This window comes from Sodiomyces alcalophilus (assembly GCF_042370955.1).
Source record: "Sodiomyces alcalophilus JCM 7366 unplaced genomic scaffold ACRALscaffold_4, whole genome shotgun sequence".
In the NCBI taxonomy this organism is placed as follows: Eukaryota; Fungi; Ascomycota; class Sordariomycetes; order Glomerellales; family Plectosphaerellaceae; genus Sodiomyces; species Sodiomyces alcalophilus.
This window is the reverse complement of record NW_027263535.1, coordinates 2,226,036-2,253,042: the sequence shown is the minus strand read 5'-3', so window position 1 is coordinate 2,253,042 and position 27,007 is coordinate 2,226,036. Positions and strand designations below refer to the sequence as shown.

The following is a 27,007-nucleotide window of genomic DNA, read 5'->3' as shown; positions in this document are numbered from 1 at the left end:
GACTGGGTTGTATGAGTGTACGGCTGTGATGCGAATAACGGGGCGTTCAGGTGGATGGAAAAAAGGGAAGGGGGGGGGGGGGGGGAATGGGGATGGTCTGACGGAAACGGGGAAAAGGGGGGTCATGTTCGTGTACATGAGATACATGAGATTGTACAGTCATCCACATGTACTTCTCACCTGGCATGTTGACCGTGGTGACTTGCGAGACGTCGAATTGGAAATCCCCCCTGCACTCCATCTCATCGTCATCACCTCGGCGCTGCAACACGTCCCACGGTTCCGGTCCAGTAGAAAGTGCGGGGAAGACGAGCAGAAGCAGGGTGGTGGCAGCGCATTGCATTGATCCCGTCGTGCCTATGTATATCCCTGGCTATCTTGCAAGTTGCACCCTACCCTGACGCCGTCTCACCCACAACTCCTACGTCGCTACCAACATTGTTCCCTTATAGGTCGATGGCGTGCAGACATTCCATACCCCACGGTGCATCCGCCACTGAGTCTTCTCGATGAGTAAATGCTATTAGTAGCTACTGGCAGCTGGGCGGTCTCGTCTTGCCTGCTCTTTCTCCATTGTCTCTCTATCCGAGCGACGCGACGGAGCTCTCCCCCTGCCGTCTTTTAACGTACATCCGCCCCCCCTTGACGGTCACTTCACTCGAGGACAGACACATCTTGGAGGGAGGAGAGGGGGCGAAGGCCATGCATTGCGTCTCGACTTGGTTGCGCTCCTGCATCCTTGAGCGTCCAATTCGGGCCTTTGGTGGCATCAAGGTTGGCCGGTCGAATTCCCCTCGTCTCTTAGCAAAGAGATTGTCTGCCCTGTAGGAACTATAAGAACTGACGGTGGGTTCGTGTTGGGCCGTTCTGTCTCGGAGCTTCCTTTCCTCTTCAATTCTTCCTCGCAGAATCAAGCAAGGAAAAGCAGGAAAAGCATCACCTCACTTACCTACAAACCCTTTTACAACAAACCTAACACGCAAAGAATAGCAGTGGTTCGCCTTCTTTCATCACGCAATGGCGCCATCAGCAATCACATCCGCGATATCGTCGGTGTCCTCGCTCGCATCTTCCGGTAGGCCCCGCGTTCTCGTTCCCGAGAAAGTCTCCCCCGACGGCCTCGCCCTCCTCAACGACAAGTACGACGTGGACATCCGGCTTGGCTTGACACCGGATGAGTTGATCGCCGAGATCCCCCGCTACCATGCCTTGATCGTCCGATCCGAGACCAAGGTCACCGCCGGCGTGCTGGCGGCCGGCAAAAAGCTGAGGGTCGTCGCCCGAGCCGGGGTCGGCGTGGATAACATCGACGTCGACGCCGCCACAGCCCAGGGCATCATCGTCGTCAACTCGCCGGCCGGAAACATAGTTGCCGCGGCAGAACAGACCATCGCCCTGCTGCTTGCCACGGCGCGCAACGTGGGGCGGGCCGACGCGAGCATGAAGGACGGCAAGTGGGAGCGCGGGAAGCTCGTCGGCGTCGAGGTCCGGAAGAAGACGCTGGGTATCATCGGCCTTGGTAAGGTCGGGATGAAGGTCGCCCGAATGGCCATCGGACTCGGCATGAAGGTCAAGGCTGTCGATCCCTATGCCAGCAAGGACATTGCCGAGCAAGCGCAGGTCGAGCTCGTATCCGACCTAGGCGTGCTGTTGCCCGTGGTGGATTTCCTGACCATCCACACGCCACTGATGGCGACCACACTGGGACTCATCAAGGAGGCCGAGCTGCAAAAGATGAAGAAGACGGCCCGAGTTCTCAACGTGGCACGGGGAGGCGTATACGACGAAGGGGCACTGATCAAGGGCCTCGACGAAGGATGGATCGCGGGCGCCGGTATCGACGTCTTCACCTCGGAACCGCCCGCCGCCGACTCGACAGCCTCGCGACTTGCGAGGCATCCCAAGGTAGTAGCGACGCCGCACCTGGGCGCCTCCACCGTCGAGGCCCAGGAGAACGTCTCGTTGGACGTGTGTAGGCAGGTAGCCGAGATCCTACGAGGGGGCCTTCCGTCGGCGGCCGTCAACGCGCCCCTGATCCTCCCGGAGGAGTACCGCAAGCTCCAGCCGTTTGTGCAGCTGGTGGAAAAGATGGGCGGGCTCTATACGCAGCACTTTGTGCGCAGCCAGGGCGGCATGGTGGGAGGCCGCAAGTTCGAACTGATCTACCAGGGCGAGCTGTCGGGCCTGTCCAACACGCGGCCCCTGCTGGCGGCGCTGGTCAAGGGGCTCGTGTCGTCCATCAGCGACTCGGGCGGCCGCGACGTGAACATTGTCAACGCGGGGCTGATCGCCAAGGAGAAGGGGATCGTCATCAGCGAGACGCACAGCGGCGAGACGGGGAATGGCATCTACGCCAACTTGGTCAAGCTGCGGTCGTACGACGGGGACGGCGGCGGCGGCCACGGACCGGAGCAGTGCATCGCGGGTTACGTGTCGGGACGGAACGCGTACATCTCCAAGCTGGGGCGATTCCGCGCCACGTTCAGGCCCGAGGGGACGCTGCTGGTGCTGCACAACTATGACGAGCCGGGGAAGATTGGCGGCGTGGGCATGGTGCTTGGCCGGCACGGGATCAATATCCGGTTCATGCAGGTCGCGAGCCTCGACGACGCCGATGTGGGGGAGGAGAGGGCCAAGGGGGTTCTGGGTCAGCGGGCTACGAATGCGGGGGGTGAGTCGAACGGGAAGGAGGACAAGGAGGCGTTGATGATTCTCGGCGTCGACGATGTGATGAGCGAGGAGGTGATGGAGGAACTGAAAAAGGACGAGGGAATTCTCGATGTCAGTTTGGTGAGGTTGTAATCAGCTCGTGGGCCGACTACTTTGTACAAAGATAGCTTGGGTGAGACATTTTCCCCTTGTCTCAAGAAGGCCTGAGGTTTTTCGTTGGCATGATAATGACAATACCTATGCCTATTTTCGTTGTCTTCTATTTCGATGACTGGTGATTCTGAAAGCTGTGTATAATCATGCGTGGATGTGGATAATTTAATGCGTTTCTGTAAGTATCATCTCGCTCAAGTGACGACTGAATTTAAAAGGGCCAAGTGACGATGTCCGTGATGATGGATATTTGGTGGGCAAAGAAATTGGAGGCAGGCTTGACTCGGTCTGCCCTGCGTCACGTTTTACAAGTTGCGCTCCAGACCAGTCCACGCCCCACCTGTACCACATTCGAGGTATGTACATTCTAAGCAAAAGTTCCGAGCCACTCTTAACGATCCACCACTTCGCTTACACGCATTGCCGGTTAGCATACATCGTAACTTTTGTGGGTTACAGTACTACGCTGTACGTACCCTGAAACTCTGATGACTACGGCCAATCAACAACCGCAGTAGGGCCACATCCAGACCAAAAGTGGTTCTGATTGGACGCCGGCATGTACGTATGTACATGTATGTACGAATTACGCACAGATGCATGTGCGCATGTATGTACATGCGTACGGTACCTTCGTAAGGTCCCAGTTCCGTTCCATCACTTCCGACGTCCATGCGTCGTCCCGATCACAACCCTTCGACCTTTGCCCCTCCCCCAAACAAACCAACTTTCTTCACTGGATCCCCGTTGGCATCACCCTTCCTCTTGAATTGTTACGGGTTTGCTCGCCGTTTGTAGCATCGACGACTGTTTATTTCGAAATCGAGGCGCAACTTCGCCACCAGGCCCCCCAAGTCGTGTCCTTTCTCGTCCTGGCCATTCAATCACGTCACTTGGTCCAATTCGATCTTGATCGTCTTCCATCGCGTGACGACATACGGCTAGTGATCATGCCGTGCTGAGTCTCTCGCACCCACCATCGACTCGCGATACCGACGAACCAGTTCTACCACCACCACCTTTACTTTACATCCCTTCGTCCGCCCATCGAATCGAGCACATAGGGAACAATGGCTGCGAGATACGTGCCGCGGCGCGGAAACTCAGCGGGTGCCTTTGGCATCGTGCGATCCGGCGTCCTCGGCTTGGGTCGTGCCCTGACCCTGGGACTCTCCTCCGCCGTCGCCGCTCCGTTGTCTGCAAAGAGCCCCTACGATGAGGAGACCGAGGCCGAGCGCTGGGTCTTGTTCGTATTAGCAATGGCTCTTGTAATTTCCGGTGGAGCCTTTGCCGGCCTGACAATCGCGTATGTCGCTGCATTCTCTGGGGCCCCTCATCACGAAATTCATCTTGCTAACCTACTATAAAGCTTCATGGGCCAAGACAGCATGTACCTCCAGGTCGTTTCCGGGGATCCGAGCGAACGGCAGTGTAACAACGCGAGACGTGTACGCAAGTTGCTTAGCCGGGGAAAACATTGGGTTCTTGTCACTCTGCTCCTGGCCAATGTCGTTGTCAACGAATCTCTGCCTGTTGTGCTGGACCGATGCTTGGGAGGCGGCGTTGAGGCTATTATAGGCAGTACCGTCTTGATTGGTACGTTTGGCTGCTTCCCTCCCCTTTTCCGCTCCATTCTGGTCTAATTGTAGCCTGCAGTCATCTTTGGTGAAGTCGTGCCCCAGTCCATCTGCGTCCGCTATGGCCTGCAGATCGGAGGCTTCATGGCCAAACCAGTCCTGGTTATGATGTGGCTGTTGGCCCCCATCGCGTGGCCCATCGCCAAGCTCCTCGATTGGGCTCTCGGTACGGATCACGGCACCGTCTACAAGAAGAGCGGCCTGAAGACCCTGGTTACCCTACACAAATCGCTAGGCGCCGTGAGTGAGCGGCTCAACCAAGACGAGGTCACCATCATTAGTGCCGTGCTCGACCTGAAGGAAAAGCCCGTGTATAGCGTCATGACGCCCATGGAGGATGTGTTTGTTATGGCCGAAGACACAGTGCTCGACGAGAAGACCATGGACAAGATCCTCTCCGCTGGGTATTCCAGGATTCCCATTCACGCCCCTGGAAAGCCGAGAGACTTTGTCGGCATGCTCCTGGTCAAGATACTCATCACCTACGATCCCGAGGACGCCTGCCAGGTCAAGGATTTCCCCCTAGCGACCCTCCCAGAAACTCGCCCGGAGACGAGCTGCCTGGACATTGTCAACTTTTTCCAGGAAGGCAAGTCGCACATGGTTCTCGTCTCGGAGCATCCCGGAGAGGACTACGGTGCTCTCGGGGTTGTCACGCTGGAGGATGTTATTGAGGAGCTAATTGGGGAGTAAGTTTTTGACCTTTTTTCTTTTTTTTTTTTTGAAAAAAAAAAAGAAAAAAGAAAACTTTACTTTCTTGCCGCGTCCTATCGCAAACCAAAGCTAATCATCTTCAGGGAAATCATTGACGAGTCGGACGTGTATATCGATGTGCACAAGGCAATTCGCAGATTAACCCCCGCTCCCAAGGCCCGGGCTCACCATGATGGCCTGGTTGGCGGTGCGAACCAAAACGGTAAACTCATCGATGTGGACGAGGTTGCGGATCCCCCCTCCAACTCCGAATCCCTCAGCGCTCCGCAAGACGGGGCAGTGGTTATACCTAGCAGCCCCGGCCAGACAGCCACCTTCCTCATGCGGAGGAGCTCAGCCGGGCCGGATGGCCGTATGCAAGAATCCATGGTCCCCGTCAAAGCCAACCTGGAGGAAATCAAGAGCCAGCTGAGGCATCTCGGTCCCTCGAACCGCAACACGAACCCCCGGGATACCCGGTCGACTACGGTCAAGATCAAATCGATACCAGGCTTGACTCCGACCCCTATGATGAGCCCGTCGGGCCTTCGGCCAGTGTCCCTGGCGACCGATCGATTCGACTCCAGCCTGGACGTCATCCAGAGGGAAGACGAAAGCACGCCGCTCATGCAGCCCACCATCTCTGGAAGGGGCGGCGCGCAAGCCGTGCGCAGGAGCTACGGCGGCGCCGGTATGAGCGACGCACAGACGAGACTCGCGGCCCAGACGGTGGGCGACGTGGCATCCCCCGCCAGTGTTTCCGAACTGCAGATGCCCACAATAGATAACGAGAATAGTGGCACCTCCAACCCTGCCTCTGCCTCCACCGGTAAAGAACAGGGTCCCGCCAGTGGCGGGGCCAGCACCGCCAGCGTAGCCAGCGAAGGGTCCCCGACGCGCAAGCACCACATTGTCCGCAGCGGGAGCATCAGCGAGAACGTGGTGGAGACGAGCACGGGGGTGCGCAAGATCATCATCCAGGCGTCCAGCGCCGAGGTGGATGACCTGCCCGGCGGGGTGGGATCCAGCAGTCATAGGTATGGGCGGGAAGAGCTGCAGGTGGCGGTAGAGGAGGCATCGGGAGAAGACGGGGAGAGCGCGGGCGAGGTGACGTCGCCGGGTGGGCCGTCGGCGTCGACGGCTTCGGCATCGAATACGGGGGGGAATGAGACGAGGGGTGACGGCAAGAAGAAGAACAAGAAGAAGAAGAAGAAGGGCAAGTCCTAGCTGGGCTATTTGCAATTGGAATTCAGCACGACGTTCTGATGGAGTGTAGGATCATGAGGGGGCGAATGCTATGGTGAAATGTGAGCGTGCGTACTTCGGCGCACTGCCTGTATTATGATGGTATAAATTCAAAGCATGATGATTTAGCATTCCTTATGCTACCTTGGATTGACTGCTTTTTGTATTTTTTATATACATCTTGGGCTTTTTATTTGTTTTTTATTTGTTTTTGTTTTCCTCCACACCTTCCAACGCTACTATGGAGACGAGACGCCAGAAGACGGTCACTTGATTTGATCCAACTGTAGGAGGTTTCTTTCCCTTCCGCTTTCCCTCCGCTTCGCCTTCTTTCCCTCCGCTTCGCCTAATCATACCAAATGGCATTCATTCCGAACCCAGGCTCGGGAATCCTCAACCGTGCGACGCGCGCAAGAAACTCGTCCTGCCAGCGGTAGACCTCGATCCAGCCCTCCTGGTCGTCGGTGATGGCGATCCACTCGTCGCTCCAGTCGCAGGGGGCCACGGCGTTGCTGTGGCCGCCGCTGGTCGGGGTGGGGTTCAGGCAAATCTGCTCCTCAATGTCGCCGTTGTCGGCCAGGCGGAAGGCGGCGATGTAGCCGGTCAGGTCGAAGCTGTTGGCGCGGCTGGTGGCGAAGAGGTAGCGGCCCGAGTGGGACAGCTCGCAGACGTCGGAGCGGTACATGGTCCAGCGGTCGGGGATGCCGGGGGGGATGAGCGGGTAGGAGCGGTGGGTGTAGACGGGCAGCTTGGAGGCCGGGTCGATGAGGTAGAGGCACAGGCGGTTGCCGGCCTCCATGAGGGCGTAGAGGTAGTTCCCCGAGGGGTGCATGGCGACCCAGCGGGGGTGGTCGCGGGGGTCCGGGGCGTCGACGGAGCCGACGAGCTCGAGGGCGCCGGTGGTGGGGTCCTTGCGGTGGGTCCAGAGCTTGTTGGCGCGGAGGTCGGCCGAGTAGAGGTAGGTCTCGGTCGGGTCGAAGGCGGAGCCGTGGATGCCCGAGTGGGGGTCGAGGGGGAAGTGGTGGACGGGCTCGGGGGCGAGGGCGCCGGACGGGGTGACGGGGAAGACGGTGCCGGCGCCGGCGTGGTGATAGAAGGGGTTCGCGTAGACGGCGTAGGGGGGCTGGCGGGCGGCGAGGAGGAAGATGGCGCGCGTGTTGGTTTCGGAGGAGGATGCTTGGGCTAGGTCATTGTTAGGTTGGTCAACTCGGCGGGGCATTTGGGCAGACGTACGATCGTGGGTCATGGGGTGAGATGCTTCGTGGACAATCTCGGTTGGGCTCTTGACGGCGTAGCTAGACCATTTCTTCATGGCGGCGCCATAGATGTTCTTCTTGGCATGCTGTGAGTGTGTTAGCAGTCGATCGGGTGCAAGGGTCGGGGACGGAAGAGAAGAAGAAAAAGATGCAAGGTGCAAGGTGCTTACGTCAAAGGTCATCCAAGAGATGGGCTCGTCGTGTGGAATCTCGGTCCGCTTGACGAGGGTGAGAGTAAGCTTCTCATCGTCAAAGGCGACGGTGAAGATGGCCCCTGGAGGCGTCCAGGTGCCAATCATGAGGTGGTGGATGGTCATGTTGGCGTTTGACCAAGTGAAGGGTCGCGAAAATGTCAGCGATGGACGATTCGATGGACGATTCGATAGACGATTGTGCCGAAGAAGTCTCTTGGACAGGTAGAGTAAGGACATGCGCCGTCAGATCCGAAAACGTCCAAGTCTGATAGTGTCACGAGGGGATCGAGATGGAGAGGAGAGAAAGTGAAGAGTTGGAAGTACGGGGTACCAAGTACCTAGCTACATTACATGTAGCTTACTTTGTACTATAATCCCCGATGGCAGTTAGCGGACTCGCCGCCACCGGCAAAGCAGTAGGGTATGGTTCGAGTGTCCATCACCATGCATGCGGAGGGGGTCGATTGACTTGAGTCCAGATCTAGTTCCCATGGGGGAGGGGAAAGACGACGGCATTGGGGTCGGGAGGGTGTGGGGGGGAGAAAAGGCAAGGAAGTACCATGTACCTTGGAGCTGTGACTGATGGATATAGACGACAGGTGATTGGTCGGATGGGATGAGAAATGACGTCTGCGGGCCGGATTTTGCCCCGACAATTTTCCAGAAGACTGCGACAAGCCGCAACGTACCCCGCCAAGTGGGGGTCGTCCCAAGTCGAGGAACCTGAAAACGTAGGAGGGGCTTTCGGGAATTACGGCGGCAGATGTATAGGGATGTTACTTTTGTCGTACCCAAGGTATCTTGACACTTTTCTTCCCTTATTTCCATCGGCTACCCACCCGGCATGAAGAGGATATTTTGAAATCTGTTTTTTGCAGTATCTGATCAATTGAACCAGCTGATCATGGGACGATACCACACGATATCATGGTGCCGACAAACTTTTAGACCTTCCCCACGCGGGTTCTTTCGATCCGGGGGTGATTCTTCGGTGTGGTTCCACAGACTGCAAGGTACCATACCTTGGAGATACAAGACAAACCGACGGCATATTGACAGTTGTGTTTTACAGGTTTATAGTACCAATTCATGCAAGCTATTCTAGTGTAGATGCTGTGGGAGAGCCATAGGACGCCATGAGAAAATGTCGTGGGCGATCGCCAAATACAAATCTTTGACTGGTCGGTGTCCTTCAATACACCGTCATCCGGGACTCCCGATGTTGATGATATCAAATTGACGCTACAAAGTACATGAATCTAGTGTACTCAGTAGGTAGTCTATGGTGAGAGCCGTCCACGAGAGCCGTGTCGGAGTTCCGATATGCCGTAGAAATGTGGGTCCGTAGCGTTATGCGGGGTACACGTATTTTCTCCCACTCTCTCTTCCCAGAGGCTACTCCGTACTGAGTACAACGCCACAGAGCGGCCTTGCCCTTCGGCATCGGGGTCCCCCAGTCGGCGTCTCCATCCCAAATGACGGGAGCAGTTCATGGAGGGATTTGACACTAGCAGTGGACCAGAGGCCAGCTGATGTCCATCCCATGTGCATTTCCCTCTGTACTTAAGGATGTTCATGTCCTCCGCCTCCGCATCTCCAGACTTTTCATCTTATCACGCTCACCTCCTTTACCCTCCCAGTCGAGATTCGAACTTCAACTCTCAAAAGAAAAAAGAAAAAAAGAAATACAACTCTTTTCTTTTTCGTCACAGCCCTCATCACCATGGCTCCCTCAACCAACGGTCAGAACGGCAGCAGCCAGCCCAGCAGGGCGCATCGGTTCGACCCCAACTTCACCCAGCATGTCATCGATACCATGGGCCCCAAGACGACGCCCCGGAACCGACAGCTCTTCACCGCGCTCTTCAGGCACCTGCACGACTTTGCCCGGGAAGTCGAGCTTACCATGGACGAGTGGATGACGGCCGTCCACTACGTCAATTCCATCGGTCAAATCTCCACGCCGCAGCGGAATGAGGCCCACCGTGTCTCTGACATTCTCGGTCTCGAGTCGTAGGTCCCTTTCTTTCCCTTCTTTCTTCTCCCTTTATTCCCTTACTAACCCTCCAGACTCGTCGACGAAATCGCCAACAAAATCGTGGCCGACGGCGACCTCGACCCCACGTCCTCCTCCATCCTCGGCCCCTTCTGGTCCCCCAACGCGCCCTTCCGCGAGCTCGGCAGCTCCATCATCCAGAACCCCTGCGAGGGCGGCCGCGTCTGCAAAATGTACGGCACCATCACCGACCTGACCACCGGCAAGGGCATCCCCGGCGCCGTCTTCGACATCTGGCAGGCCTCCGCCAACGGCAAGTACGACTTCCAGGACCCGGACAACCAGACCCCCAACAACCTCCGCGGCAAGTTCCGCGCCGACGACCAGGGCCGCTACTACTTTTACTGCTACCACCCCACCGCCTACAGCCTGCCCACCGACGGCCCGGCCTACCAGCTCCTCCAGGCCATGGACCGCCACCCCATGCGTCCTGCCCACATCCACGTCATGGTGAGTCCCGTTGGTGTAGAGAGACAAAAAAAAAATCCAGTGCTGACACTTTCCCTCCAGGTCTCCCACCCCGACTACAAGGGCGTCACCACGCAGCTCTACCCCAAGGATGACCCCTGGCTGGAGACCGACACCGTCTTCGCCGTCAAGGACGACCTGCTCTGCGACTTCAAGCCCCTCAAGGGCGACCCCAAGGCCGAGCTGCAGCTCGAGTACAACGTCGTCATTGCGCCCAAGAACTACAAGGGCATCTATGCCAATGCGGCCAAGCAGAAGCTGTAAATTGGACCATTGTTCTTTTCCTTGTTCTATTTTTCTTGTATTTCCCTCGTTTTAAACCAGGGGAGAGGATTTGATGCGTCACGTGATACCTGTACCGTCTCCATTTACCTGTATATATTTTGATTAGAGCGTTTTATAACAGTGCTGGGAAAATTTCATCTTTACTATAACACATACGTTTCTCTGATGAATGCGAAGTCACCATTCCAATTGGGCCCACAGGACTGTCGAGGTCTTCTCTTATAATGGAGATAAAAATGAAGGGTTTAGAGGGTACTTGGTGAGACAGGACGGTTGTCTGCGTGGGGGTCGTAAGGGAAGAATCACATGAAAATCGACTGTCCAGAGTATCATCCGCGCCTTGAACCACCTGCCCCTTTGGTCATAAGAGCGGTCAACCAGTTTGTTCATCTGTCCGTCTAAACAACACGAACAGACAAGTTCTGAGCTCATGGGTCCCAGAGTGCTCGAGGGATTGACGGCAGGCGGTTTCGTCGGACATTCACCAAGTTTTCTTCTTCTTTATTCCTGTCCAAGGAAAAGCAGAAACATTTCAACCTTCGATCCGTGCCGATCCAGGAATTGAGCGAGATCCTGAAGAGCAGACCATCCTGTCCGACGCTCTTAGACCTTTCCCGATTCGGCGCGTGGAAGAAACGTGCCACCCACCGCGACATCTGACAGGACAGTCGATAAGAAACCCCTGGCCCGCTTCCTCCCAAAGGGACGGGTATCGGCGCCTGCATAGGCATGGCATGCAGGTGGGTGGGAGCTCTCTGCAGTGATCCATCCTCACCAGGCCCCTGATTGATTAATCGTGCCGACCCTACAAATATCGTGTCCTGCCCGTTCCAGCTGTAATGGGTGACGACAAGCCCTTGTTCGTCAATCTCGCGAGGGTTTCCCTGGACCTCAATTGGCTCCTATAGACTCCTAAATCGACTGTCAGATCAACGCCGCCCCAAGATGAAGATCCCCGTCGCTCTTCTATCGGCCATCGGGCTTGCCTCAGCTACCACCATTGCCGAGATCAACGGCAACCGCTTCCTATCCCCCTTCGAGGGCCAGAATGTCACCGCAGTCGAGGGTCTCGTCCTTGCCAAGGGGCCCAACGGCCTCTGGATCCGCTCCACCCAGCCCGACGACGATGATTTGACCTCCGAGGCCGTCTACGTCTTTGATCGCAACGTCGGTAACGGCCTTGCCGTGGGCGATGTCATCCAGCTCGATGGCACCATCCTTGAATACAGGTGCGACGGACCTTAGACCCGGGGCTCGTACATCCAGACTGACACGAAGATACTCCAAAGGTCCACCGACACTCACATGTTCCTGACCGAAATCACAAGCCCTCGCAATGTCCAAGTCGTCGCCCGTCACAACCCGGTTGTCGCCTATGTCGTCGGCGAGGACACCCCGAACCCCCCGACCCAGCAATTCAGCGGCCTGGACCACGGCGACGTGTTCGCCGTCCCCAACGACGTAGCTAGGCTCTCCGACGTGAATCCCGTCCTCGATCCGTCCCAGTATGCCATGGATTTCTGGGAGGCCCTCTCCGGCGAGCTCGTCACCATCAAGAGTCCTGTTGGTGTGACCCGTCCCAACCAGTTCGGTGACACCTGGGTACTCGGCACCTGGCCTGCAACCGGCCGTAATGAGCACGGCGGTCTCACCATGACCGACAAGGGTGAGTCGTTTCCTACCACCCCATAGTCTCAGGGGTTCGTTTTGCTGACCAAGGGTGAAAACCAACCAAAAGATGGTAACCCCGAGGCCATCGTCATCGGCACCCCGCTAGACGGCACCCGCAACCCCGAGTCCAAAATGGGAGACCGATTCGCCGACATTACCGGCATTGTGACCTACGCCTTCGGCTTCTACCGCATCCTACCCCTGACCGCCGTCGAAATCGAGGCCCCTGCCTCCAGCGACGCGGATCCCACCACCCTGGAAAGCCGCGGCGACTGCCGAGCCGTCACCGTCGGCTCCTACAACGTCGAGAACCTCTGGACCGAATCCGACCACCTACCCGACATTGCCGCCAACATTGTCCGCTACATGAACACCCCCGACCTGATTTTCGTCCAGGAGGTCCAGGACAACAACGGCCCGACCGACGACCACGTCGTCAGCGCCAACCTCACCCTCGCCACCCTCGCCGCCTCCATCGAGGAACAGAGCGGCGGCGTCCTCTACGACTTTGTCGAGGTCGAGCCCGTCCGTAACCAGGATGGCGGCCAGCCCGGCGGCAACATCCGCAACGCCTACCTCTACCGCCCCGACGTCATCGAGCTGTACCAGCCCAACCAGGGCAGCAGCACCGACGAGGCCGTCGTCGTCGACGGTCCCGCCCTCAGCTTCAACCCGGGCCGAATCGATGTCGGGAATCCCGCCTGGGACGCCAGCCGCAAGCCCCTCGTCGCTGCCTGGCGCGCCGTTCGCGGGCCCAGGAACAAGCCCTTCTTCACCGTCAATGTGCATAATGGCTCCAAGGGCGGTTCGTCCACTTTGCACGGCGACCCTCGCCCTCCCGTCAACAACGGCGTCGAGAAGCGCACTGAACAGGTCGAGAGCATCGGGGTGCGTTTGACTTTTTCCCCTTCCCCATCCCTTGCCCTTGCTTTGAACTCCTTGTGTGCCATTCACTGGTAGAATGCCACAATGCTGACAAGTCCTTCGTGTGGTGACAGAATTTCATTGAATCGATCCTCGCTCAAGATCCCAAGGCCCGCATCATTGCCGCCGGCGACTTCAACGAGTTTGACTTTGTTCAGCCCCAGGTCCTCCTCCGGGAAAAATACAACATGACCCATCTCAGCACCCACAGCCTGCCCGAGACGGAGCGCTACAGCTACGTTTTCGACATGAACTCGCAGCAGCTCGACCACATCTACGTCAGTCCCGCTCTGGTGAATGAGCAGGCCAAGATTGAACATATCCACTTGGCTGCCTGGCTGTCTTATCCTGACCTCGTCAGCGACCATGATCCCTTGGTCGCCGTGCTCAACGTGTGCGGTTGCTAGGGGGACGCGTTGGTATATGTAGTGTAAGTGAATGTAGCGGATGCAATATGACTGGTTATTGTTGCCGTGAATTGGATGATGGGTGTAGATATCGCCGTTCATGAGACACTGAAATCAATCGCGCGTCAGGCCTCGTCTTCGTCTTCGTCTTCGTCTTCATCCTGGTCAACGTTTCCCTCTCCTCCCGCAAACTCATTTTCACTCTCGGAAGAATCAGGCAGGGTCACACGATTCAAAAAGGTAACCTAGTATCGAACACGTTAGTCGTCTTGTGTCTAGAGTGTCCGTATAGTCCCCCTTGCATAGGATAGTATCGGACATGTGAGACGCCGGAATCCGATAAGGGTGACCCGAATCGAACACCAAAACGAATAAAACTCACAAATGGGACCAAGGCTTGAATAATTTCAGCCAACCTGTCCTGTGCGTCGTCCCTAGTAAAGATGTCGTCGTCAACAGGGACGCCGACCGTATAGCTCCGCAGCTTGAGGAGTTCAATATCCTCATGAGATGCGAGGTAGCCCTGTCAGATAATTCACGTCAGTCTCGGCGCACATAAGCAAATAAGAACGGAAAGCGAAAAGACGGCAAAGCAAAGACAATATTAAACCATAGACAGACCTTGGGCCTCGTCTTGAGCGCACTGAACTGGTTCGCCTCCACAAACGCTTTAACGGCAGCCTCCCGTTCGTCGCGACGCCTTTGGACCTCGGGATCCGCAGCCCAAAAACCTCCCAACCAACCAACTCTGACGCGTCTCCTCCTGCCGGCACTCGAACCGGCCACGCCTGGCTCTTGCTTCTGCTCCTGCTCCTGCATCTTCCTCAACTCTATCCTCTCCGCGAGGAACGTCCGCTTGAACCGCTCTTCGTTGAGTATCTGCCGCCACTGTTCTGGCCACTCATCAATGTGCCAACGGATATCCTGCACTTGCTTGGCCGGCGGGCGCCATAGCCCGCCGCCCCACAAAGCAGTTCCCGCCCGGCTCGACGTGGACGTAGTAACACGCGTACGGGCCCTTGCGCCCTGTGCGGGACCACGCCGCCGAGAAGTGTGGCTGTGGATGATTCAGCGTCAGAATAGAATAGACCAACCCAGATGTGACGGTACAGTTTTGGGGTTCGCATGCATCCACACACCTTGTACGGAGTCGGGTCCTTGGTAAAGCGGATATCGCGATGAACACGGAAAATAAAGTCCTTGGGCGGCAGAGGGGGTATGGTATCGTCCGCCTCGATGATCTTGGCCGTGAAAGTCTCGACGAACGACTCCCAGTCCTTCAAGGCGCGCCGGTACTCGCCATCGTTACCTAGCAGCCGCGATTTGGTTCACCTCGTTAGTCAAAATAGACCAGAGCGTTGTTTTTAAACATCTGGGAGACGCTCAAAGGGACGGTGTTGGATGGATTCACTCTTCAGCCAAGCCCTCCTGTTATTCGCCTGCAAATCCCGGAGGAACAAAAGGGTGTTTTTATGCAGTTTCTCGGCTTCGTACTCGACGCCGTCCAGCCCGCGGAGTTTCTTCAGTGGCAACACGACCACGCGCGGCGGTGCGTCCGAGTCCTCGTCGTCGTCTTCTTCGCCATGGTGATCGTCGTCTGCTCCCTCGACCTTATCCTCCACTACCTCGTCGTCCTCCGCATCGGCGCCAGACTTATGGTCATATTCGTCATCCTCATGCTTGCCCAGATCGTCGCCATCTTCAAAGTACGCGCTTTTCTTGGTGCTGGAAATGCGCCCCGAACGACGCGGGGGTCTCTCATGAATAGCCGAAGATGCCGCGCGCTTCCGTGGCATTTTGGCGTCTTGTTTTAATAGTGAAATGCCGTCAGTGCTTTATCGTGGATGATTACTCGAGACTCAAAGGGAACCCGTGGTTGCATCACGATCCATTGCGTGTCATTGCGCCAAAAGCGGGCAGAATACACGCGTAGTCACGTGACACATACCGGTACTTCATGACTAATCACACATACTTCGTATGCCATCCCATCCACTAATGTCCGGATAGTAGACTCCCAATACACCAATACACCCGCTAGAACTTCTCCCCCTAATCACATCTCTTCCATCTTAACACATTGTATCTCAGTAGAGGAAAGCCTTTTCCGTATTGAATTGGGTATCTTTTAAGACAGTAACAACTTGCAGAGAGCAATCCATTGATGACTCTGGAAAACAAACCCAAGACACCCAACAAGAGCATTCACTGAAAATCAGCACCGCCCAATTTTGATTCCCATTTTCAGTTCACCGTCTCCCATTCCCACCTTCATAAATCACGACACCATCAGCCAAGCCCGGCCTGTGGCGCCATCCGTCCGAGGGGTGTTCGGTCTCTCGGTTTCTCGACGAGATTCGCATACCCGTCCAAGCTCGACCCCATCACCCGGACCATGTCGAATATATGTGAACCCTTGAACGTCTCCGCCCAGAGTCGAATCACTGCCGCTGCCAGCTGCCTCAGCCTCGTGCTGTCCCCGGCGATGGCTTCCATGCTAGGGGGCTGCCCAGTAGTTGGACCGCCCAGGGAGGGGTCGATGGGAACAGCGAATTCCGTCTCGTCCAGCATCCGTCGCACCATTTCGAGCAGGTTCTTCTCTTCAGGAGACACCGGCGGATCGTTGGGCCCGATCGCGGAGAGCGTCAGCAGCCACTTGGACAATAGTACGGCGCATTCAAAGTTGCACACTGTTTCATTGTCAGCGAAAGAAAGTGGAAAAGGATTTTCTTTTGTCTCGGAAGACTAAACAGTCCACTTACGAGAGTGCTGAATGCTCCATTCCAGTGACTTTGTCCTGGCCACGTAATTGACACCGGCCTTGACCAGTATCGAGAGGGCATGGATCGCCTGGAAGACGGCTCTGTGCAGCCGCAAACTGCGAACCAGAAGCGGTATGTTGGTGAGAGACGACGCGATCAGCAAATGGTCGCGCGTCTCCAGGGCCCGACTGGGCGGGATATCGGCGTACAGCCGGATGTAGGCAAGTCGGAGAAGGGCCGTCGCGTTGAAAGCCACGGGCCCGCCGGGGAAGGAGTCGCCCGTCCCCACCGGCTCTGGCCCTCGCAGCTGGCGTCGGTGCTCGAAGCTGCCTTGCCAGACCCGCAGGGCCTGCGTCACATCCTCGACGTCGTCTGGTTTGAGTCCTCTCTGCGGCTCAAAGGGCGAACTCAGGGCAAAGGACGTCTGTTTGAGCAGGTAAATGTGCTGCATGATGGCGTGGATCAACACGTAGTGGCCCAGTGCCGAGATGTGTGGGGGCAGTGCCTGCGGTGACCTGCCGAACAGCCTGGCGAACGCGTCGTGGACCGTAATGTCTACCGGCGAGAACGCTTGCCGTGCCTCTTGCCACTGCCACGCCGTCTCGGCCCTCCACAGCTGAGACGGATAGGGCAGGAAGAGGTTCACGTCTGACGTGAAAATGAGCGGCGGCATGTTGTAGGCTATGCTGCATAGGTTGAAGAAGCAGAATGCTATCAGTTTCGTGCGCGAGGCGCCCTCCAGTCGTATCCATGTCTCCCAGTCGGGGGCAGCCCCGGGGCTGGATTCAGCGGCCAGGCCTTCTTCACGAACTAAGATGGCGATGTGGCTCTGGAGCGAAAGCGCCTCGTGCAGGATAGCATTGGCGCCCCAAAGCCCTACAGCAAAGAGGAGCAGAACGGCCTGGATGGTCTCCAACCTAGCTTGGGGAGTATTCGGCGAGCTACATCAAGACGGGCCACGGGTTAGTATGATGAAGGCCCTCGGCCGGGCAGAGAATAAGGGAGAAAAGAGGAACTCACAATGGCTCCCGATGTGTATCCTGTGTCATGGGCCGTTCTTGCTGTGCCGAGGCAAACGTGTGCCGAAAACCGGCACTGGGGGACGGCCTCGTCGAGTGCGGGCTGTACGCAGCGGGCGTAGGAAGAAGCGCATGAACCTCGTGGCTGTGCCTCCGCCGGATCTGTTCCAGGGCAACTGCTTTGGCCGCGTACCAGAGGGCATGGCCGCGATGACTCTCGAACCGATACTGGGCGCCGACGGCGAGAATGGCAAGCAGCAGTTCGGGAGCCATCTCTGCAGGCGTGAGGCTCGGGAGGTGGAGGAAGGGGAGATATTCGTGAAAGCCGCCGATGTACCCTTCGAGGAACCGGGTCAGGGTGTGGCGCGAGGGGAAGACAAAGTCGTTGGGAAGAACAGAGGAGAACTCCTCCAACCTGTTTTTGATGACGCCATGGTCGGCGGCGGAAATCCGCAGCGGAGGAGCGCGCGGCAGCGATTCGTCGCCGCTCCTGGGAGGTCCTTCTGGGCCCTCGCGGCCGTCTGGCTGGACGGAGGGGAACCGCGAGGGATATTGCGACCCGGGTTTGGAAGGACCCCGGTGGCCCAAGTCGCCAGGCGGCCTTGGCCACATGCCGCCGTTTTGCTGGTCGGGTTCAAAAGGTGGCGGAAGGAAATGGGACGAGCTACCAAACTCGTCAAGGAAGAGATTGTAGTCGTCGTACGGCGGAGGGGCAGGTTGTGGTGCGAACGCCGGCGCCAGGACAGGCGGCTCTTCGCGCGGACGTTCGGAGTATCCAACGGGCTCGCCGTACGACTTGATTCTCGCATGCGGCGTCTGAGACTGTCCCATGTCGGTCATCATGGGTTGCACAGGAGTGACTTCGCTGGCAAGGGCGGCATCTGACAGAAGATCCAGATTGCAGGCCGCACCACGAGACTGCTGAAAGCGAAGATCTCTCGGGTGTGTCGATGGGCCAGCGGAGGTGACGGGGTCCTGGCGATACTGTTGGGGTTGATGCGACGGCGGCTGAGGTGGCGGCTGTTGGTGAGGATGGAGGGGTTGGGGAGGTTGCTGAGGAGTATGTGTTGTCCCAAGGTGAATTTGTCGCGGAGGTTGAACGGGGTTTTGCTGAGCGTTAAGCATCTCATGGTCCCCATGGTTCTCGGACGAGGGGGGCTGCTGGCCCCCACCACCGGACGACTTCCTCAACCGGTTGGCATCTCTATTACTGCTTCCTTCGTTGAGGTGGACGAGTTTCTCGTGCCGCACCAAAAGATCACTGATGTCCATATAAGCTCCCGTCCCTCAAGCGGCGCGGCTAGCGGAGATCAGGGGGGAAGGCGGGGGAAGGCGGGGGGAAGAGAGGGGAGAGATATGATATGGGAAGTGAGTGGAATAGGGGAAAGGAAAAAGAAGAAAGGAAAAAAAAAGGAGAAAATACCGCCGTCCATGTGCGGTGAGTGCGTGGGAGGGGAAGAGAGGGGAGGGTAATTCAGAAGACTAGAGAATTATAACAACTCACCGACGTCCGAAGGTTTTCCCGCAACGAGCCCAACCACACGAGAAGGGTTTTTCTTTAGTGTGAGTGCGCTCATGCCTTTGCACGTGCTCTACGCGCCTAGAGTGAAGAATCGATATCAGTCAATAAACCGGGAAGAGAAGAGAGGGAGAGAAACAAAAAGGCGGGGGGGAATCCACCCCCAGGGGTGGCCAAGACAAGGGACAATGTCACTTTACCTGAAGCGTTTGCTGCAGTACTTGCAGGGCAAGGTTTTTGGTTTCTGTTGCTTCTCGGCGGGTTCCCCAAGGGGTGGTGCGGAGGCGCTGCCGGGAGCACTCATGGCCGAACTAAGGTGAGGAGGCTGGGCCTCGATAGACTGGACGGGGAGCATTGTTTTGAGAATTCCACACGGCCCCAATTGCTCGCGTGGAGCGGCGGCAGGCGGTGATGAGACGTGCGCGGCTTACACAACAACAGCAGTTGAGAAGTGGGGGAGCCGGAAGATGAGTGAGAGAAGGGTCGCAAAAGAGAGAAACGGGGGAGCGAGAGAGGGAGGGAGGGAGAGAGAGAAAGTGAAAAGGATCCACGTGGACAGAGGGACCCGGGGAGGGGCAGAAGAAGTCCGTCTTCGGGGGAAGAATCCCGCCTCTTTTTCCTCGTTCCACGCGGCGGCGCGAAAAGCGTTGATAAACAATATGGTGTCCCGTTGTCCGCTATTCAAACGAGGGTTGGTTCATTCATCTGTGTCTGGTCTGTCGCTGTTCGCTTTCTCTACTCGAGTGGGGGGCCAGAGGAGGGGGGGGGGGGGGGGGCACAGACCCCTCTCGCGGAACTCTTAGGAAAATAGAACAGAGAGTATCCTTCGGGTCGGCTCTTGGGACGTTGGTCAAGGATGGCTCTAGGTATGTACTCCCCTAGGCCATGCTCTTTTCGGTGGTTGGGGAACTAGACGAGCAGATGAGGCGATGGCAGGCCACGGAGGGAGCTGGCCAGGCGCCAGAAGAGGAAAGATTGGTGCCGCGTTTGCCCTAGGTGTGAAGAGAAACGTGGGAGCGAGGCGATGAGCCAGGGTTGGCGGGTGACGCAGACGATGCAGGTCTGGATCGCCGGTAGGGTAGGCTGGGGCAGCGTTTGGTTGGTGTTGGGGTGGTTTTTTTCTCTGGGTGGCTCGGGTGCTCGCGTGATGAAGGCGAAGCATGTACTCGAAGCGGAGGGTCTATAATAATAGACGTGGAGTCCTGACCTGGATAAAATGGAGGGATGGCGCGAATGATGAGAAGGGGAAAGGCGCGCGAAGGGAAAAAGGCGGGGAAGATGGAGAATGGGGGCGGCAGCGGTGAGGAGAGATGGGACGGAGGGACAAGCGACGACGAACGGAGTCAGGGATTTGAGAGGGTGGCTTGACAGGAATAATCGAGCCCAAGATGAATCTCAAGAGCCTCTGGACTGTTCTGTTCGTATTGTGTCTCGCTGTCCTGGCCCAGGCCGTTGTTGTTGTTGCCGTAGTTGCCGTTACTGCCGTTGTCTTTGCCTATCGTTTGTCGTCAACCCCGGCGTCGGCCGTTTGTTCGTAAACGTCGAGTGCCAGTTTGTTTGTATGTCGGAATCGCAAGGCGGTCGTGAAAAAGGATAAGCTCGCTAGCTAGGGACACGCCGCGGGGATGGATAATGGGTGGTAAGAAGACAGCTGTCTGTGTGCGTTTCTTGGAGAACAAGTCGAAGACGAGGATACGAATAGGGTGGGAAGCAGAAGAAAGAGGGGAACAGCATTACACTAGCTGGGAATGTCAGTTGGTAGAGAGAGGTAACAGGTCTTGACGGGAAGTGGGTGGATGAAGAACCTCAAAGACAGGCGGACTGGCGGGGAAAGGGCAGAACTGAGGGGGTGATGGCAAGTGGGCGGGCTTTGGGAGATGTGGGGGATGTACTGTACTGTACGTATGTACATACAATGTACCTACGTATGTGTACAGTGGGCTGCGGTACCTAGTCGGGGAATTGTGGCACCATGTCATTTTCATTGTTTGGGTTTGCTTCTTCTGATGGGGCTACGTTGGGAATGGATATACGGACCTGGGTACGAACCACTTAGTTTGGAACGTGACATGCGACTATTCGTGCCAATTTGAGGACACCCCACTGGCCGCTGCGCGTCGTCACGTCGCAGTGCGCATTGGCTGGGCATGAAGTAATTCTTTTCGCATACAAAGTACGTGCGGCAGTCATTTGTAAGTCGCGGTAGACTACGATAAGGCACGGTGGTAGGCAGAGTAGGAACGAGCTGTGAAACTTGTGGCCCAGACAGACTGATGGCGACAGTGAAGAAATCCCAAAATCTGGGGTCGGGGTCAGGAAGAGCCAAGACTTCCTAATTTATCAGCAATCTGGGGTTTCGACTCCGCATTGGAGAAGGTGGGTGCAGCTGCCTCCACCAGTGACAGTGGATGACGGGTGGATTGCCTCTGCCTCGGCTCTACGGAGTGGGAAGTACATGTACAACGTACAGCAGTAATAATACCAATCAATGTCAGATAGTATCAAAAACGCTTATGGGCTTCAAGTTCCCCGCACCCGTTGACCATTACATTCGCACGTTGAACTCCGTGGTACTCCGTAATGTTCCCGTTAGAAGAGCCCGGAAGATGCGCCAACCTCAACGACTTGGGTACATATGTGTCTAGCCGATTATGTAAGGGATCCCTTATGTAATGGGTGGCACTCCGTGATTCCGACTGTTTGGGAAGAAGCCTTTTCCTGTGTTACCCGAGAGAGGCACTGCTAACGATCATTATTAGCCTATTCGTGCCACCCACGTTTATAGGACACAAGCGCAACAATATTAGTATACGAACAGCGTCGCATATTCGTAGGTGGTGGGGGAAGAGACCAAAAGAGGAGAGAAACTTGGGGTCAGCGGATTCTTTCAAAAGTACCCAACTAACATCGGCGTTTACCCCCCAAACGCACTGACATGGGAGCCTGGGGCCCCAGAGTGTGGGGGTGGGTGGTTGGGGTTAGCTCACTACCGTACCAGACAGATGTACGTTGTACGAAGTAGTCTTACCTCCGGATCACATGGAACACAACGTCCCGGCCCCTCGCTCAACCGAAAAACTGCAAAGATGGCCGGATACTATTATTCAGTAGATCCCGTCCGCCATACTTATACCTCGGACTTCTATTAACGGCATGTGGATGTTTTGTCCCGAGTCTTATTGGTGCGTGGCTTCCCGTTCGGCCTCGGGTGGTTCCGATGTCGATTTCGATGTCGATTTCGATGCAGAACGGGTATCATGGATTTCTCGCAAAGCCGGCGAGATATCCCAAGGACCTTAACATATTGTCACCACATTCCCATCGCACGGCACCCAGTTTTTGGCCAGGTACCTAGACAAGGAACCCAGTGCAGTGTGCCTATGGCGCCTTGGGGTCCCACCAGCCGTACGGGGAGCTACTGAACGAGTGAACCAACTGGTCTGTATACCATACCATGCCTACTGGACCTGACGCTTGCCTGGTGTTACAGACTCCAAAGACACAAGCGTGTCGTCGCCACAGGAATTCACAAGAATGTTTAAACAATACGCACATGCTGCATAATAAACGCGCCCTACTAACCCCGAGATTATTAACTTCAAATAAGGTCCGTCCGGCGTAGTACATACATACATCCCATCCCTCATCCAAACCGCTGCTTCGCCAGTTCCTTGAGCCCCTTCATCGTCCCCTCCTCCCGCTCCCGCCACAACCGCATCCGCTCCTCCCGCTCGGCCTCCTTCGCCCGCGCAATCTCCTCCCGCCGCAGCTCCCTCTCCGTCTTGCGCCGCTCCTCCCGCGCCCGCTCCCTCCGCAGCTCCTCCAGCCCGTCGCCGCCCCCCATCAGTTCGCCGTCCCCCACCGCCGCGTCACCCCCGGGCGACTTGTCCCGGAACCCGCGCATCTTCTCGTTCACCGCCGCCCGCTTCTCCAGTCGCCTCTCCCGTGTTCCCGGTTCAGCGCGCGGCACCAGCTCCTCCAACCGCTCCTTCTGCTCCTTGCGGTCCCTCGCCCGCGCCGCCCGGATGTCTTCTATCCCCCTCTCGCGTGCCGCCCGCCCTTCTGACGCGCGCTCTTCGCGTCGCGCGGCGAGGTCGTCTAGGGTTGGCATCTTGGGACCCATGCGGCCTGACTTGGCCCGTATTGTCGGTGGTAGCGGGGGGATCATGTCGTCATCATCATCATCGTCATCGTCGTCGTCCTCGTCGTCTCGGTTATCGTCCCCAATCCTACTGTCGCCCCTGTCGTCCTTTGAGTGACTACCGCCCCTAGAGCGATCCTGTTCCCGACTTTCATCCCTATACCGACGTTCCTCGTCTTCATCACGCTGATCTCGAGACTTGAATGACTGACGCGACACTGTCCCGTCGCGTGACTCAGGCTCCGGGGAAAGTAGTTCCGCCGCCCTCTCCCTGGCCGTAGCAAACATGTCCGGATCATACCACCCTTCCCTCAACTCCCCCCGGTTCCACTTTCCCCGGAAACTTTTCCACCGTCCCCTGGCCTCCCTCTCATCCATGCCCGCGAGCGACTTGCCCTTCTGGAGGTCAAGATAGTACGCAAAGAGGGGTCGAAAGGTGTCAAAGTCAGATTTGGTAAGCGGCCGGGCGTCCAAGGGAAGGGAAGCGGGCATGTCGCCGCGCGGCGTAGACGAGCCGTGTCGTCCGTGACGGCGATCACGGCGTCCATAGTCCTTCGCGGGCGACTGTGTCCTGGATGGCTCGCGGCGGCGGCGTTCTCCGTCGCGCGACCTTGTGCGATAGCGACGGTCGCGATGGTGGCGCGAGCCCTGCGGCGACCTGGATCTGGACCTTGACGCGTGCTGTCGCCTACGTCTCCCGTCTGGAGACCGAGACCGAGACCGGGTCCGTGAGTTCCTCCCGTTGTAGCGATCACTTCCCGGCATCGCGTGTAAAGAGTAAGAGTAAGGTAACAAATCTGAAAGCTGTGATATCCTCAATTGGCAAGGCGGTGCTGCTGAGGGAGTGTTCGCTGGTCCTAGATGAGGCGGGTCTCGTCGTCTGAGCTGCAGGACAGAGAGAGCCGAGTGGACGGCAGATGAGCGAAGATGGGAAAGAGGTCGCGCAATGACCGGTAGTGACGGTATTCAATCTATGAGACGGAATCCTTTGTCGAAGATTCTTTTGAGCGGCCTATAGGGGTTGTTGTTTCGGAGATTGGCTCAACGAGGATGAAGCGTCGTTGGTCTTTGTATCGAGTTGAAATGATGCTACACAAGGTACATTCTATTTGTACCCAATCTTTCGGTATATACATATGCGTCGATTGCATATTCTGCGTTGCAACAATCAATGATAACATGTTGTAGGAGGTTTACCTAAGTAGTATGGGAATGCTTGTCACGTGACTTCGTCTACTCCCTACGAAGTACACAGTATCTATGTACACTGTATTCCTTGCTTCAGGCTTATGAGTCGAGACTCATCGAGTGTGATCCAAGCAAAGGAGCGATATGTCACTGATATAGACAGCTCTGGGAGTTTGGTCTACACCACCCCAATATGGTAAACGTAGATAGTTGACGTAGTGGAATGTTCATCTTCTCTATCTCACATTTTCTTTACAACCCATGACATCGAAAAGAAAAGAAAAGGGAAAAAAGAGAACAAGAAAAGCGGCCTCTTCGAGGATTCGCAAGGGTATCAATGCGAAATTCGAAACCATTCGCTGATATAAAAGGACGGTAAACCCAGAGTTCTAATGAGAATCTGCCCCCAGCTGAAAGCATGGAGAGCGGTTGGCCGGCGGAAAATGGGCTGCTGATTTGGCAGTCCCCTCCCTCTCAACAGAGCACCCCGGGGTGGTTGTGAATCTCACAGCCAATACACTGACAATCATCCCCGCAAGGACAAGACGCGGTTTCGCCCAGGCAGGACTCGAAGGGATACTCGACGAAGAAAAAATCGTTCGCCGACAGCTCCTCGTTCACGGCTGACGCGGTATCGGACGGGGTCTGCGGAGCTGATGGCGAGCCGCCCCGTGCGTCTGCGGCTGGGCGGACGTCTGAGGTCAAGTCCGTGTTGAGATTGGCCAAGCCGTCCATGTTTCCCTGCATGGTCGACGCGTTCTTCGCGCTGGTGGCACCGTTCGTGTGGAAGTAGGGGTCCTCTCCGACCATGGTCTGCCAGGCTGATTTGATGCAGTTCTGGGTGGCCTCGTTGTACGGGTGGGCGGCACAGCCAACGCATTGACAGCCGTCACCACATGTGCAGATGTGAGATACGCCCACCGTGGTACCTCCCACGTGTTGCGGGGCCAGGCCGTCGTTTGTATTGAAGGAGAGTGGCGTCGTCATATCGTAAGGTGTTTGCTGAGGGACAGGCTGTCCGAGTTGGAAGGCCTGCATCGCCTGCCTCCACTGTGCAGGTTGAAGTGGTGCCAAGTACGAGCCGTATTGAGGCGGGTAGGTGAAGAGGGTGGGCTGCGGGTAGTACGAGGGGTACATTGGCTGGCCAAAGTTCATGGAGTTTTGGAACGGGACCATAGCAGCAGCTCCATTGCCTGTAGGAATAGAGTTCGTAGGAGTCGCGCTCGGCTCTGCGGGTGAAGGTACGTTCTTCGACGAGCAGCATCCGCCTCCCTGAGGCGTAGGAGCAATCCTGGGACTGGACTCGGCGCTGTCGGGAGGAGTATCCTTTTGTCCTGCAGAGCAGCATGATCGACCTCCTGCCGGCTTGACCGCGGTTGGCATCTCGGACGCTGCCGCCATCCCGGAACCGACCACAGAAGACATGGCCGGGACCTCCTGGGAATTGTGAGACGCTAGGGGCGCCATGGGTAGCTGGTATTGCGGGTATGCCATGGGGCTGTGGAGTGTCCCGTTGGGAGTTAAAGGAATTCCCTGGTTATACTCCAGGCTAGGCCGGGGAGTCGGCATCAGGCCAAGAGGGACGCCGCCATTCAACTGAGAAGGTACCGTTTGCGACATGTCGTAGGCGGGTAAGATATTGGCCTGGCTTGCGTCCATGCGCTCAAGATTAGCGACAGCAAAAGACGGCTTGCGGCCGGTGGATTTGGCATTCGGTTTCGAGACACGATATGTGGAGTTGGCTGCCGTCAGAGGTTTCATGGTGGCTGGTGAGGCTGGCGGCGCCTCAGCAGCGGGCGACTCGACTTTGGCGACACCTGCGCCGTTGGATGTCGAACCGCTTTTGCGGTTCTTGTTGGAGGCAGCACCGTTGGATCCACAGCTACATTTTTGCTTCCTGGGGATGGCGGCAGTAACGCTGCTACAACCACAACTGCGGGACGGCGGATGCGGGCATGAACTGAGCGGTCGTCCGGGTTTCCGGACGGGGATCATCAGCCGTTCATTGGCGTGGGTGCACTTGGTGGAACGATGGCCCCGAATGCATGGCGCGCTATGTAACGGGGCGAAAATGAGTTAGTTTTGATATCATGTCTATCCGTGGTTTGAGGGTGCGTGACTCCAGCCAGCAGGATTTTAGACGGGTTCCGTTCAGCTGAGGCTGCTCACTAAAGCAGTAGCTGCTGTAAAGATAAGAGCAACATGTAAGAAACAAAGGAATGACTAACCAGGCCATCTTCTGGCCGTTGATGATTGGCATTATGGGCAGCAGAAGCGTGTGCCCAAAGAGGGCACCTAGGAGTGAATGGAGATGGCGAAATGTGTATGCAGCGTCTTCCACTCGGGTCGATTTACAATCAGAGTGATACTACTACAACGGAATCTCGGAATCTCACACCGGAGCAAACGTGAGTATTTTCGTCGCGAGTTGTTTCGTTTCTTTGATGGACGAGTACGATTTCAGGCGACAATTCCGACGGGGAGGCCGATGTGTTTGGGCTCACAAAGCGAGCACGTGCCAGGGAATGACGGAAAATGTCGAGGAAGGGCGGAAGAGGGTTTGACGAAGGACGACGGCGTTAGATGTAGCAGTCATCGGGGGAAAGAGGAGGCCGAATGTTCGATAGAACAAGGGGTAACGTTGAAAACGCGCCGCGCCCAGGAAAAAAAAGCGTGGGAGCGCGGGGGAGGCTGACGGGTTGCGCCCTGGTTGAACGAA

General features: G+C 56.7%; 9 protein-coding genes across 9 annotated transcripts; 4 read left to right on the top strand and 5 right to left on the bottom strand.

The window, feature by feature from the left end:
* Positions 1 to 1,017: 1,017 nt before the first annotated feature.
* ACRALDRAFT_2104567 (uncharacterized protein) lies at positions 1,018 to 2,802 on the top strand (the record flags this gene model as incomplete). The annotated part of the gene is made up of 1 exon (XM_071023194.1): positions 1,018 to 2,802. The coding sequence occupies one exon, from the start codon at positions 1,018 to 1,020 to the stop codon at positions 2,800 to 2,802; it is 1,785 nt and encodes a 594-aa protein (XP_070874990.1).
* A 697-nt stretch (positions 2,803 to 3,499) lies between these two features.
* ACRALDRAFT_1042982 (uncharacterized protein) lies at positions 3,500 to 6,622 on the top strand. The gene is made up of 4 exons (XM_071015290.1): positions 3,500 to 4,129; positions 4,193 to 4,419; positions 4,480 to 5,149; positions 5,258 to 6,622. The coding sequence occupies exons 1-4, from the start codon at positions 3,894 to 3,896 to the stop codon at positions 6,378 to 6,380; spliced, it is 2,256 nt and encodes a 751-aa protein (XP_070874989.1). The 5' UTR covers positions 3,500 to 3,893; the 3' UTR covers positions 6,381 to 6,622.
* ACRALDRAFT_1081994 (uncharacterized protein) lies at positions 6,579 to 8,083 on the bottom strand. The gene is made up of 3 exons (XM_071019241.1): positions 7,825 to 8,083; positions 7,632 to 7,740; positions 6,579 to 7,580 (listed from the first exon to the last, which is right to left on the bottom strand). The coding sequence occupies exons 1-3, from the start codon at positions 7,969 to 7,971 to the stop codon at positions 6,745 to 6,747; spliced, it is 1,092 nt and encodes a 363-aa protein (XP_070874988.1). The 5' UTR covers positions 7,972 to 8,083; the 3' UTR covers positions 6,579 to 6,744.
* A 1,334-nt stretch (positions 8,084 to 9,417) lies between these two features.
* On the top strand, positions 9,418 to 10,868 carry ACRALDRAFT_1050759 (uncharacterized protein). Its single transcript, XM_071015649.1, has 3 exons — positions 9,418 to 9,861; positions 9,919 to 10,354; positions 10,415 to 10,868. The coding sequence occupies exons 1-3, from the start codon at positions 9,572 to 9,574 to the stop codon at positions 10,634 to 10,636; spliced, it is 948 nt and encodes a 315-aa protein (XP_070874987.1). The 5' UTR covers positions 9,418 to 9,571; the 3' UTR covers positions 10,637 to 10,868.
* Positions 10,869 to 11,312: 444 nt separating this feature from the next.
* On the top strand, positions 11,313 to 13,893 carry ACRALDRAFT_1050762 (uncharacterized protein). Its single transcript, XM_071015650.1, has 4 exons — positions 11,313 to 11,886; positions 11,947 to 12,323; positions 12,396 to 13,216; positions 13,327 to 13,893. The coding sequence occupies exons 1-4, from the start codon at positions 11,603 to 11,605 to the stop codon at positions 13,657 to 13,659; spliced, it is 1,815 nt and encodes a 604-aa protein (XP_070874986.1). The 5' UTR covers positions 11,313 to 11,602; the 3' UTR covers positions 13,660 to 13,893.
* ACRALDRAFT_2059232 (uncharacterized protein) lies at positions 13,785 to 15,455 on the bottom strand (the record flags this gene model as incomplete). Its single annotated transcript, XM_071021870.1, has 7 exons — positions 13,785 to 13,813; positions 13,862 to 13,904; positions 14,042 to 14,182; positions 14,281 to 14,592; positions 14,627 to 14,716; positions 14,799 to 14,968; positions 15,071 to 15,455. The coding sequence occupies 7 exons, from the start codon at positions 15,453 to 15,455 to the stop codon at positions 13,785 to 13,787; spliced, it is 1,170 nt and encodes a 389-aa protein (XP_070874985.1).
* Positions 15,456 to 15,948: 493 nt separating this feature from the next.
* On the bottom strand, positions 15,949 to 19,314 carry ACRALDRAFT_2042197 (uncharacterized protein; the record flags this gene model as incomplete). The annotated part of the gene is made up of 5 exons (XM_071021229.1): positions 15,949 to 16,349; positions 16,422 to 17,362; positions 17,442 to 18,701; positions 18,945 to 19,040; positions 19,160 to 19,314. The coding sequence occupies 5 exons, from the start codon at positions 19,312 to 19,314 to the stop codon at positions 15,949 to 15,951; spliced, it is 2,853 nt and encodes a 950-aa protein (XP_070874984.1).
* Positions 19,315 to 22,495: 3,181 nt separating this feature from the next.
* On the bottom strand, positions 22,496 to 24,159 carry ACRALDRAFT_2053336 (uncharacterized protein). The gene has a single exon (XM_071021672.1). The coding sequence runs from the start codon at positions 23,863 to 23,865 to the stop codon at positions 22,603 to 22,605; it is 1,263 nt and encodes a 420-aa protein (XP_070874983.1). The 5' UTR covers positions 23,866 to 24,159; the 3' UTR covers positions 22,496 to 22,602.
* Positions 24,160 to 24,481: 322 nt separating this feature from the next.
* On the bottom strand, positions 24,482 to 26,308 carry ACRALDRAFT_1064057 (uncharacterized protein). Its single transcript, XM_071016904.1, has one exon. It carries the CDS (start codon positions 26,047 to 26,049, stop codon positions 24,763 to 24,765), a length of 1,287 nt encoding a protein of 428 aa, XP_070874982.1. The 5' UTR covers positions 26,050 to 26,308; the 3' UTR covers positions 24,482 to 24,762.
* Between the last annotated feature and the right edge of the window lie 699 nt (positions 26,309 to 27,007).

Bases quoted from the DNA above. Each gene is read 5' to 3' on its own strand.
- ACRALDRAFT_2053336 (XM_071021672.1), bottom strand. From the start codon at position 23,865: ATGCCGGGAAGTGATCGCTACAACGGGAGGAACTCACGGACCCGGTCT.
- ACRALDRAFT_1081994 (XM_071019241.1), bottom strand. From the start codon at position 7,971: ATGACCATCCACCACCTCATGATTGGCACCTGGACGCCTCCAGGGGCC. The intron at 7,741-7,824 runs GTAAGCACCTTG...ACACACTCACAG, and splicing joins TCTCTTGGATGACCTTTGAC to CATGCCAAGAAGAACATCTA. The intron at 7,581-7,631 runs GTACGTCTGCCC...ACAATGACCTAG, and splicing joins TCACCCCATGACCCACGATC to CCCAAGCATCCTCCTCCGAA.
- ACRALDRAFT_1064057 (XM_071016904.1), bottom strand. From the start codon at position 26,049: ATGAAACCTCTGACGGCAGCCAACTCCACATATCGTGTCTCGAAACCG.
- ACRALDRAFT_1042982 (XM_071015290.1), top strand. From the start codon at position 3,894: ATGGCTGCGAGATACGTGCCGCGGCGCGGAAACTCAGCGGGTGCCTTT. The intron at 4,130-4,192 runs GTATGTCGCTGC...CCTACTATAAAG, and splicing joins TTTGCCGGCCTGACAATCGC to CTTCATGGGCCAAGACAGCA. The intron at 4,420-4,479 runs GTACGTTTGGCT...TGTAGCCTGCAG, and splicing joins AGGCAGTACCGTCTTGATTG to TCATCTTTGGTGAAGTCGTG.
- ACRALDRAFT_1050759 (XM_071015649.1), top strand. From the start codon at position 9,572: ATGGCTCCCTCAACCAACGGTCAGAACGGCAGCAGCCAGCCCAGCAGG. The intron at 9,862-9,918 runs GTAGGTCCCTTT...CTAACCCTCCAG, and splicing joins GACATTCTCGGTCTCGAGTC to ACTCGTCGACGAAATCGCCA. The intron at 10,355-10,414 runs GTGAGTCCCGTT...CTTTCCCTCCAG, and splicing joins CTGCCCACATCCACGTCATG to GTCTCCCACCCCGACTACAA.
- ACRALDRAFT_1050762 (XM_071015650.1), top strand. From the start codon at position 11,603: ATGAAGATCCCCGTCGCTCTTCTATCGGCCATCGGGCTTGCCTCAGCT. The intron at 11,887-11,946 runs GTGCGACGGACC...GATACTCCAAAG, and splicing joins GGCACCATCCTTGAATACAG to GTCCACCGACACTCACATGT. The intron at 12,324-12,395 runs GTGAGTCGTTTC...ACCAACCAAAAG, and splicing joins TCTCACCATGACCGACAAGG to ATGGTAACCCCGAGGCCATC.